Raw genomic sequence first — 12,425 nt, forward strand, 5'->3', positions numbered from 1 at the left:
ACTGACTCATATAGTATTTATCAATTTATGACAATATAAAAACATGAAGAAAAGCTTAGCAAAAGCACTCACCTGTGCAAATGGCGTTACAATCATATCGTCACCATGGCTGGAAGACACAAAGAGAGCGGCTTTAATGTTAAATAAACGTCTTCAGTGTATTGACATTTGACAACAGAGGAGTGTGTTTATGTTCTGTTCTGAAAAGGTCAAGGGGGGGAGGAGAGGGGGTCATCACATCAGATTAGTTTCAGCGTCTCTGATGCATTCAATCAAAGTGACATGTTAACTCTACACATCGGCTACCAGCTGAGGCCCTACATCACAACGTATAATAGTTTCAGGATAGTTTCAGTAAGAGGACTGAGGGGTTTCATTGCTGGTCATGTCTCTGTTGAACATATAAAGTAAAAAAAGACAGTCTCACACCACTGACACTGTAAAACCTGCAAGTCGACTTTGCACTTTCTGTACAGAAAATATCACCATTTCTTCATATCCTTTCCCTCTCTTTCAATTTGTCCCCTACTCTCCCCTGAACTATACAATCCTTATTTCAGCTTTTATTAATTCAGGGGAACATCAGGTAAGGATATTTGTGATTTTGTGATTATGTGAAAGCCCTTGCACATATGGCTACTGAAGTAGATCAAGAGTTGAGAGCCTTGCTAAAGGGCACATCAGCAGGCATTGTTGAGGGATAACTCACTCAATTCCAGCTCAAGGAATTTTAACCAGTAATCTGTGAGCCAAAATCCTGCTGACTTCCGAGCCCTGTTATGACTGTGAACACTGTCAACATTTGTTCAGGTGACAGAGTGGTGTTAGTGTCACGGAGCGCTCAGCCGACTGCTCAGTTCTACGATACCACAGTCGCGTCACGCACACACCCACTGGCACGTGAGCTGACATGTCTGGTGTGAAAGTCAAAGGAGACACAAGCTTGACATCTGCTCATATCACAAGACAAATAGAAGGTATTCAGAGTAAAGATGACCAGCTACACATTCTCTGAGAGAGACGCAGAGAGAGAGATAAGGAGAGGGGCAAGCAAAGGGGTTAGATGATGGCTGTTCACCTTTCACTCAACTTTAAAGCTTTGGAGAGGCTTGTTCTTTGGAGAAAAGAAAGCGTAGCATGAGCAGCACATTTAGCAGAGCAGCAGCAGCGAGTGCTCCGTCTGTGTGTCTACACTAGAGGTGTTCAGGTACAGTGTGGAGCGTAGGTCACCTGTGTTGTGGAAGCGCTCAGAGCCCAATACACAATGACTGTAGATACATGTGTAAAACTGAGGAAAATAGACTTGAAGCCTAAAAATAAGTCTTGGGTCACGGTTACGTATGTATAACGAGGCGATACGCAGGCTGTGTAGACAGCTGTATTGATAAACATAGAAGCATACTGTTCCTTCAGACGTATGTGACATGGACGACTGAAAAACATGGCTGAAATGCTTTCTGTGTAGACACGATGTTAGTTTAGGAAATAGAAATATGAAACTGTAATTTAACAAGTTTAACTTAATTGTGAAGCTGTTTTATTAGGAATTTTATAATAAGAGCTGTTGAGACTAGTTGCCTCGAGCTCGCTGACTCAAGTTTCCTTGTGTGTGACCATTGAGCAAGAAAGAAAGATGTTAATGAATGAGCCATAGAGGGATTAATAAAAACTTGTAATAATGGTTTTTACTTGGTAACTGGATAGTGGGTGGAGGTCAAGGCAGGGTCATTGGTTTAATACTACAGAGTAAAAAGCAGCAGTAGGGAGGAAGTGTAAGGTTACCGCACACCTTATTTTTCATCCTTTTGTCTATTTGTCTTTCTTTCAGGCTGGATCGAAATGCTACGTTTTCAGTCAATATTTTTATTTCCTGTGCAGTAGCACTAAGTGTACAGTACATGTAACTGGATAGCTACCACTGTGTGGGAAATGAGGAAAATGCTATCAACATACACTGAGTCACAAGATATCAGCTTGTTTGTGTGTGTTATCATCATGTATGAAATGTGTTCTTCTGCAGTTGCAAGGCAATGGGGAGTTAATAATATAAAATACAAATGATCAAAGGCATCTGGGATGTTAACAGGTTAAATATAGTGAATAAATCCCTTCTATTATCCCCATAAGCTCTGCAGATATAATGAACAATTTCCAAAATAGTCACTATGGTTGTGGATACTTTGTTTACTGATCACCTTGTTTATGTTATGAGATATGGCTAGGAATAGATGTGACACCACACAATCAGCTGTTGGTCATGCACACTTCCCACCGGTGCGGGAGCTTTAAGACCTGCTCTAATACACATCCAGGCATGACACAGATTCAGAGAGGCAGAAAGAAAAGTGGAGATAAACACATTCAGCACAACAGGGAACACTGGGATACATTTTAGGAAGGTTTGAGTGCAATCGAAAGACATAATGCACTTACATGTCACTGGCAATGGAGGAGTTTCGGGACATAGACTTGGGCGAGAGGTCATAGTCACTGTCGGAGCGGTAGAGAAATGACTCTCTCCGTTGGCTGTGGACAAAATTGGCCTGCAGGATGAGGCCTGAGCCTGGGCTGGCCATTGGGTCCAGGGGGCTGCGACCTGATGATGTGCCATTGTCCACATCGAAACTGTGCATGAAGAGACAGAGACAAAGGGAGAATAAGACATTGATTAGAATGTAAAAATGTACAGGTGATATTAATTGGCGTTGAAAAGAGAAATAATTGTCTTGCAGAATCTAAACATTATTTTGATGATAATTGACAGGTCAAACAGCATTTGTGATCATGTTAATGTCCCCAGTAACATTTCAGGATAATAAATAGGAATATAATAAAAGTTCAGAATCATGGTACAGCATGTCCAATGCTCAATGTTTGCCTGAAATGATGCAAATTACACAGACTTTTCACAAACCATTTCCTGTAAAATTCTAAAAAAGCACTGTGTGCAACAGATTGTACTTCATGGCATAGTTGAGCTATCCATCTCTAAATAAATTACACAATTTATGCAAACATTACTCACATATTGACTAAACCCACATGAATATTTTTTTCCATTGCAGCAGCATAGGTTCTGCCTGTTTCTCAATATGTTGCTGTAAACTCACTTCATGGTCATTAACACTACACTACACATGATGTGCTTATAGTACGCATGTGGGCCAATTAAAAATTATAATCAGCCAGTCACTCATCATCCGGCTGATTATTGGAAGATTATGATCAGCAGCAGACTTAACAAACTCAAGTGATATGCTTTGTTGAAACACAGAGAAAGGGCCACAGGGAATACCTCTGCTCTAACAATGCCACTGACTCACAGTTGAAAGGCGTCTCTAAACCAGAGACACCATTTCCCACTGCGATATCACGATGAGCTCCTTAGTCTCCTAGGTGATGGTTCACCCAGGTGATGACTAACGCCTATCACCAGGGATATCTGCTTCTTCGCTAGGGTTACCAAGCAATCCCATAATCCTGTCTGCTGTAGATGCTAAGGTCAGGGGGGATTCCCCTCAGCATTATGCGTAATACGCACAGGGATGACGTCCCCTTTGCCATCATCATCGCCCTCACGATGGAAAAAGCCTTTTAATCCAGTATGATCTGTACTTTTCCCTTATAATAGTACAAGCCTGGTGGGCTGCCAGGCCAACAAGAACCCCTGCCAGGCCAAAAAATATTTTTTTAAATGCCAAAAATAACGCCAAATATCCATTCATTTGGAAATCAATAGCGTTTGGGAGCCTCTGAGCAGCGTTGTCGAAACGTGAGACAACGTCTGTGTCATTGCCTAGGAAACTCTTGGTAGAATAACTCCTTTTAAGGAATAGGGCAGTGCGTAAGCGAGTGAGTGGTTAAGTGAGAGAGCAAGCGCACAGTCTATGAGCAAGCATCAGAAAAGTGACGGTGAATGCGAGCAGAGCAGAGGAATAGGTTAGCAGTAAGGCCGTATTCAGACCAAATGAGGGGGAGGGGGTGCGGCTTTCAGCTGCAGGTCCGAGCAGAGGTGTGTGAGTGTGTGGGCTTGATTATTTTTCCTCCGAAATGCAACCACTGTGGAACAATCAGTAAATAATGTTTTATTGATCTGAGTCACCGGCATTCTTGCTACCCCTGCTCCCTCTCTTCATTCACTCCCTAGCTTGCTCAATTACTTTTGCTCTCTCTCTCCCTCACTCTCTTTCGCTGGTGCTCTCTCTCTCTGTCTCTCATCTTTTTTAAAACGAGCCAGGAAGCACACATCAAAGCCTAACTTTACTTTTAACATTAGTTGCCGTTAGTTATTAAGTTGTCAATCTGACAGTAAGTGTACGGTACGGACTACAGTGTGTCAGTTAACAAATGCTGTGTGTGTCAAATTTCTGTTTCCCCAACTGCTGTAAAAAGTGAAGGGGGTTAGCTCCAAAGTTAGCAACAATGGGTTGCTAACCTCATTGTTGCTAACCCCCTCCCCTCCCCTGCCGCCAGGCCAAACCACTCAACCTAGGGGAAACATTGCAGTATGATCTGCACTTTAACCAGTATGGGACACCCTGCTCATGTCGGTGTGCCTCTATGTGTATGTATGCATAGTGCACGTGAATGATGAAAGGATGGACAGAGTGAACAGTGCTGTGCATATGTGTACGTTTCTGTTGTTTGCACAGGGTGTAGGGACCATGCTGAACTAAAACATCCAGCTAAACTCAATGAGAAATGACTAATATTGCTATCAGTTCAGTGCACCTCTTCTTCCACTACAAGCTTGGTTTATGAATGCTTGTGAGAGAGATTTTAAAAGGAAGAAGTCATTATGCTGACTGTTCGTCCCCAGGGCCATATCGCTGACACAGTCCAAAGATCAGTCTTACACACCCAGAGCTACGGACATGTATTATGGATGGGGTCTATAGTAGCTCCCATCCATCTGTTATAGTCAATATGTCAATAGTATGCACAGTTTAGCTAGCATTATGCAAGAACCAAATTAAAGCCAGAATGCTGCACCCTATCATGAGAGTAGCTAAACTTTATATCTCCTGATAAATTGTAACATGAACAGTCCATACAAGAAAAACCTTATTCAGTGACTCGTGTCAATGACTTCAGTCACTTATGTCAATCATTTGACAATGACTACTTTTTTACACAAGTGCCCGAAAGAATGTTTTTTTTTGTTTTTTTTTTACTAATATCTGGAAAACTTTCGAAAGTGCAGGTACCACTTCACCTGTGAAACAAAAGCTTATCTCTGTGTATCTGAAATGCTCAACACAGCCATAAGGGTACGCAGGACATGCCAAGCATATTTTCCACAGCAACTAAATGGCTAAATGCTGAGCTATCTCTCTGTGATCTCTCTGAGTGGCAGGAGTTAAGTGAGTGTGAGCTTTGGTTGTGGAAGCGGATAGTTTGGCTGTCTGCCTAATCACTGAGGGAAGGGCAATCGTATTGTCCTCGTCCCCGTCTCTAACTATCTCTTAGACAGACAGAGAGGTAATATGTGAGTTGCAATGACTCCAGTAACTTTTCTTCACAGTTGTGTTTGTCTAATCTTACATACATCACCTCAGTCTCTGTCCCTGAGTCCTCTCACTCTCGCTTTCTATATGTAGTATTAGATCAAAACGATGTCAATCTAAACCAGGACTAGCTTAACTTTGATCTTCCCACATACACAAGTGATCCATCTGTTTTCTTTACTACAGGTGTGAAACCACAAAGTCTCATAAATTACTTCTAAGTTATTTCAAGGCACAGGTCAGTCCGTTCTCCAGCTGTTCTGGATACGTTGTATTCTGAGATAAGTGTGCATGGGTGAGTGTATCAAGTTTGCGAACAAGACAAAGATGACAGATAGAAAGATAGCGCAAGTGCAGAAACATAACACCCAGCATATGCTTAACAACTGATTCATTATAACACTTTGACGTCACAGCCCACACAGGTTCGCATCCAAACCTTTGACACGTAACTCACATTGTGTGTGCGTGTCCTTGTTTGTATAGTGTGACTTTACAGGCACGCCCTCTTTGGGAATGACTGAGAGTATTACACCAGCATTGACATCACAGAGGGAATGTCTAGCGTTTTTTTCCCTACTCTGACACAAAGGAGTTGCCTCTGACGAGCAACCAAAAGTCAAAAAAAAGAAAGAAAAAGAATTACACCCCTATGACTGTGTTGTGAGAATCAACAAGCACGAGTACATCTCACAGGAGGATTATTGTGGAGAATGGAAGCAGTTCCAGCATTGTTTATAGACTGAGGCAAAAGGAAACTACAGTTTACACAGAAAGGGAGTGATCCAGAACCCAGACCTAATTGGCCAGGAAGGGAATAGTTGATGCACAAAGATTGGACAGATGACAGAAAGCAGTTTCAAGCTGCTCCAGATATCCCATCTGCTGAACATCACTGCTAACGTTTGTCCTCATCTTCTTGAACATCATCAAAAAGTTTAAAGTTACACTGCCTATCGTCTGTATCGTCTCTACATATAACCAGCTCTCAAAACTAACTTTTTAGATCCCAATTAAACAGCTGACACAATTTAAAGTTAAAAGCTACTTAAAGCTACTTCCACTACATTTTGACTGACTAAAGCATGCAAGCATGGTATGTCCATAAACTGAAAAACAAACTAGATCGGCAGACTGAACCAATGAAATTACTGATCCTATACAGTAATATTTTGATTATAATAATGCTTTAGCAACAATTTAACATCTAAACACGACCAAATCTAATCTGATACAACTGTAGCCTATCACAATTAATTTTCATACCATGTTAAGGCCTGTTAATTTCAAGCCTGATTTCAAGGGTTCAAGAATAGAAGGTGTTGATTTCTCCACAGACACTAAAACTCTTTGGGACAAACTTGTGATTTGCAGCTACTAACTTCAAAAGATAACCTCAACTTTCATATGACTATTTAAATTCCTGAAAATAACATCTATGCATTTATCTCTTTCTGCAACAAATCTGGCCGACAATAACATGCTGGAAGTGGAATGCCTGATTGGACGATTGCTTATCTTTGTTGAAAAAATGTGCAATCTACATGAGTACACTCAAAGGCAGACTATAGGGACATGGTTTCCCACAAGAGTAAAGTTTCATGCTTGAGTTTGGGTTGCGGGGAATAAAATGTTGTTGTTTGTTGCCAGAAAAACCTCAAAAATGTAAAGGAATATTGGTGGGTTAAAACACAAGGAGCATAGTAAGAGCGCTGAGGTAGATGAGATGTGACTTTCTATTGTAGGACGCTGCTGGGTCACATATATGCCTGAGGACACTGCACAGCTCTTTTATCCTCTCTCTCTCTCTCTCTCTGGCGCACCATCACTCCTGTCTCAGTCTATTCTCCTTATCTTTCTGTCTCTCCCTCTCTCGCAAACACAAAATGCCATAGATCAATGACTCATTCATTTTCAGCCCTGGGTTACTTGAGCAATTATAAACACCACAGGAGTTGACGTGACAGAACTGTGAGGAAATGCATTGGAGAAGCAGGTCAGGGCATAAGTGCCTTTGATAAATAATCAGCTGAGGGGAGGATAGTGAAGCTCTGTTTTCCAACAATCATTCAGAGCTGGTCAGCCAATACAAACATTATGTTGTTGTCTCTTTCCAAAGTGCAAATAAGTGCACAAAGTGACATTGAGAATTAATTTTTCTATAGAGTATTTAGGAGAAAATCCTAAAACCTTCACTATGACTACAATTGAAACAGAATTACAAAAATTGGTGAACAACTACAGCTACAGATGTGTTAGAGGAGTGTAGTGTTGATCAGAGCTGATATGTGTGTTGAAGCAGACAGAGGGAAGATGACACTGGACTTATTTTAGAAAGCTGTGAGGACACCAAGGGGAGCAGGCAGTGGAGGAAGGACAAGGAGAGACATGTCAGAGCTGTGTGTGTGTGTATGTGTGTGTGTGTGTGTGTGTGTGTGTGAGTGTGAAAGCATTCAAGTGTCTGTATTTATGAGGATTATGAAGAGTGTGTTCCCTTGGACGCACGCAGGAGTGTCAGTATGTGAGCCTGAACATGTATGTCGTAACCTTGACCATGTACTAAATGCAAAATGAATAGGTGACACGCGCAGACTGGAGAGTGGGTGCAGATGGCATAATTGATGCAAGGATATGGCACGTAATGGAAAATCTATTTTGGTTGTGCCGTTGTAGAGCCAACACCTCTGTCTGCTTTATAAGTTTACATCCCCTATCACTTCAAACGTTTACTGTAACAATACTGTGCAGATGATTCTCACTCATGTGGATATATTAAACAAGAGATGTCAAAACCACCATACACTGCCATATATATCGCTACTGTACTTTATCACCACTGACAAACACACAAGGTCATTATTATGAATGAGCAATATAGGAATAGACTTATTTTGTGATTGGGTATTCCCTGATCTAAATTATACCTTTTGATTTTATCTTCTATTGAGGCAAAGTTCTTGTACAGCTACTTGTGTTAAGACAGAATTTAACACTGATGCATTGAAAAGTTTGGGATATTTTTGATAAAAAAGAAAATATTTTGGTACAAAGGCATGATTACATTAATTGAACTAAAAAAATATTATTTTGGGATCATTAATGAAAGTCAGGTATCATATCAGCACTGATATCGGAATATTTCAAATTATATCAAGCTTTTAGTTAGTAACATAGTCTTAAAGATCAGTAGAAAATATTTTTTTCCAACGTTACAATACACAATGACAAAAACTATATCAATATATATATTAATATATAGCCCAGCTCTACTAACTTAGAATGAACTTAGAATTTTCTTTACCTCGGTTTACATGTACGACAGTGAACCTAATATTTCAGCATATGTAGACAAAGTAGCTAACCACTGTTGAATACTCATTTTAACATTCTGGCCAAAAAAAAAAAAATCTCCATGATGCAACATACTAGCACCCACAAAACCTTAATTTTTGGCACTGTCTTCGCCATCTTAAAAACAAATTGTGAAGAGGCCCACAGCACAGTAAGTCAAGCAGATAAGTGACTGCCCACTAACTGATAATCTGTCCTCATACACACCCCTTCTTCAGTCACACATGAGTGGAAGCAGCCATAAAAATACATAAATACAAGTGAAATTCACACCCACCACATTTGCTGGCTTAGTCTTTAACAGATAAATGGCCATGTACCAAATAGGCCATGTTGGCTAGTAAATTTTAGAGCCGGTAATATTTTAAAAGCTTCTAATTAACATACTTGACTCTGTACAGAAAGCTGCACTGAAAAAATGTTTGCATGAAAGTTTAAGTACATTATCCTGTTTTGTCTGCCAAAAATTATCATTGGAGATTCTCTGGAGACTCTCTTTCCTACTCGCTCTCCCTCCTGGTTTTTCTCACCCTGTCAGGTAGAAGCAAAATACTGTAAGTCCTTCACTTAAGTCGTGACATTGCTTCAGTGTTCTCTGTCACTGTGCCATTCAGAAAAATCAGTCAATCATGAGAGACATACAAAGAGGTCACCATGGCAATGCAGCGTAGTCTTAGTTCACATGGTTTAAAGCAAAGCAAACCAGTTCCACTCCTATATACATAGAAGTTCCCTTAACTATGGACCTATTTTCAGACCTATTCATCATCTCAGATCTGGATTACTAAAGGTCAGATCTGGAAAATATGTTAGATAACTTGTACATTGTAGGGCCCTATGAGAGGCCAAATAACACGTAACCTTCAACATTTATAGCCTGACTCAGATGCCCAACTGGGGACTGACAAAGGCCAGATACAAACACTTAAGTTCAAAGTCACATGTTCCCCACTCCTCTATACCTTTTCTCAGGACACCATAACATCACTACTGGTTTTAAAGTGGGAGAGAGGCACTGAAGTAGGTGTTCATAAACATCCAATTTGCCAAAAAACCTAATCCTTCACCTCTCCCAAACTCAATCCACATTTGCTGAGCTAACACGCTGATGGATACTCAGTCTGTGTACACAAACCTGCATTTAAATGCTTGGGTGGAGTGGGGTCTGTTTGAGTTTGGACAGGCCAGGGGGCATGTCACACACCCAGCGCACGTCATTGTCTTATATACGCACACACGCAAGGAGTTAAATACACACGAATACACAAGCATTCCTAAGCAAGCATGCAGAGACACAAATGTACAGCTGAGAAACACACATACTGATACTTCACTGACTTCAGGAGATAACGCTGGACTTTCTGCATTATACGTACATCACACATATACACACCCTCCTACCACAGAAAGCTGATTTTTCACCTACACATGCGAGTGCTACTAAAAGTCACATATATACTGTAAATATTAAGCATGGTTATAACAAATATGAAAGACGCATCACTGATGAGAGACAGTAAAAGAAGCCTTGATAAAACAGTGAATAACAGATGAAAGGAAGGCAGGACAGATGGAGGGGACGGTATGATTTGTCCAGCTGAGTACTGCTTTTGGTAGCTATTCAAAAAGATGGCTCATAAGAACCTAACGCTGCCAGATTCTCAGCTTTTAACATGAGGAAAAGCCACATTCCACAGTCAGCTCTCACATTAATATCAGTTTAATGACATTATTGCTTTAACCAGTACTTGCATGGAGCTCTGCATCAAACCGCATCTTGTACTGTCTGTCATCTGCACCAGTCTGGGAACTACTACCCTCAAAGACCTAATTAATATGTCTTCATGTCACACAAGCATCATTTCCTGCTGGGGAGGTTGTAGAGCAGATTAATAAACTGACAATGTGAGAACACTGTGAACGCTGCAGGGATGTCCTACAGGGATCAAACACACGCTGCTGCTGGGTGACCCCTCCCACCCCGCACACACAAATACACACACACACAAAATTAACTTTAGCCACCGGCCAAATGGCTAATGAATGTTCAAATTTTACCAGCCACTCAATACCATTATTTTTTGGCTACTGAGTGAAGCACTTGCATATTTTACTAGCATTTGGCTAGTGGCAGGTACCACAATGGAAAAGAGTGAACATTAACTTCCAATGTTAAAGCTACAGGGCAGTCTCTTAGTAGGAAATGAGTGCTGACAGGCAAGGACAAGTTGAGACAGGAAGAGGGGAGGAGACATGAGGGGAGGGCAGGGCATTTTGTGCCCCTGGCATTGCACTCTGCATCCTGGATTTATCTGGAGCCATGTGCAGACAGGAGGACCTATAGACTGCTGGAGCACCAACACACATTCCTCCATGCATGATGTGTTGTTTTTTAACCTTGTGTGTGTGAGTGTTTTAGACAGTTTAATTGACTGAATAAACAGTGAGTTCTACTAAAAGTACACGGAGGCTAAGATACACCAGGGTCATGACAGCTACAGCAGGTGTTGTGACGTTATTAAGTCGGTCTGATAAAGCGAAACATACAGCACAGCAGAGTTAAGGACAGAATTTATCTAATCAGACCAGCAAACTGTCCTCAAACAAACCCTACACTGACTGACATACATAGGGTATAGATGTTTTTTGCAGTAAACTGAGGAAGAGGCAGAGAAGTTTTGATTGAGAAGAAACATGAAACTGAGAAATCCACTGCAAACCAACACAGACGAAAACTGGAAAGGAAGGACTTGGGTCTAATCCAGTGAGGCTAAGCCAAAGTATTTCAGTAAACAACACACAGGCGGATGAAGAACAATAGAGCAAGACATAAACATAGAAACAACAGGATTGACATGTGGCAGAGGAGACAAAGTTTCCAGTCTATTTACCATATTCCCTCCGTGTTCCTCAATGAGCTGGTAGAGCGCGACCGTGGCTTAAGAATGATACTCATGGTATGGCTTTTCCTTCCACATCTGCACACACACACACATAAATCCACACACACCCCCTGGGCCACCTGGAGCCCTCTGACCAGCCTTCCGCTGTGGTCTGACCACAGTCCTCACTGGTCTTCTGAAGTGATTGAGTCCTTCCCACAGTCTGGTGGAGCTGGTTGAAGCCAAAGCTGAGTTCAGTCAGATCAAACCCTCCGTCCAACAGTATTCCACACTGCTGCTGCTCCTCCTCAAGCTCCGATCGTTTGACAGTAGGTGGTTCTTTACCCTACTCTCTCTCTCTCTCTCACTCACTTGCACTTATCTTTCTTGCCAGATCATCGTGTGATCTTCCTCTTTCCTAATCCAGGCATGCACTCACTCTGTTACTCTTTCTCACTTTGCTTCTCTCTTTCAACGTTTTTTTTTTTTTAAATCACTGAGCAGTAGAAATAAGATCCCCTCTCCCTCACACGTTCTTCTCTCCCTCTCTCCTTACCTCTGTCTCTCTTGCTCTCTCTTTTTACGAATATGTCCCTGTCGTTGAGTTACATGACTCTCCTATTCTCTCTCTGCCCCTCTCTCTCTCTCTCTCTCTCTGTCTCCCTGAGCCGCAGCTTGGGTATGT

The 12,425-nt window shown here is 41.4% G+C and overlaps 1 protein-coding gene across 6 annotated transcripts in view; it reads right to left on the bottom strand.

Moving 5' to 3' along the window:
* Window positions 1-12,425, bottom strand: part of pde4d (phosphodiesterase 4D, cAMP-specific) — a 191,432-nt gene that overhangs the window by 22,953 nt on the left and 156,054 nt on the right. For 4 of the 6 annotated variants that reach the window (XM_044374195.1, XM_044374203.1, XM_044374187.1 and 1 more), the window contains 2 exons: window positions 2,434-2,625; window positions 73-109 (listed from right to left, as the gene is read on the bottom strand). In XM_044374195.1, the coding sequence (XP_044230130.1) occupies window positions 73-109; window positions 2,434-2,625 (229 nt within the window). Of the gene's footprint in view, window positions 1-72; window positions 110-2,429; window positions 2,626-11,749; window positions 12,335-12,425 lie in introns of those variants that run through there. The other 2 variants (XM_044374220.1, XM_044374228.1) reach the window with 2 other exon arrangements.

The sequence above is a fragment of the Thunnus albacares genome, chromosome 2 (genome assembly GCF_914725855.1).
Source record: "Thunnus albacares chromosome 2, fThuAlb1.1, whole genome shotgun sequence".
NCBI lineage: Eukaryota > Metazoa > Chordata > Actinopteri > Scombriformes > Scombridae > Thunnus > Thunnus albacares.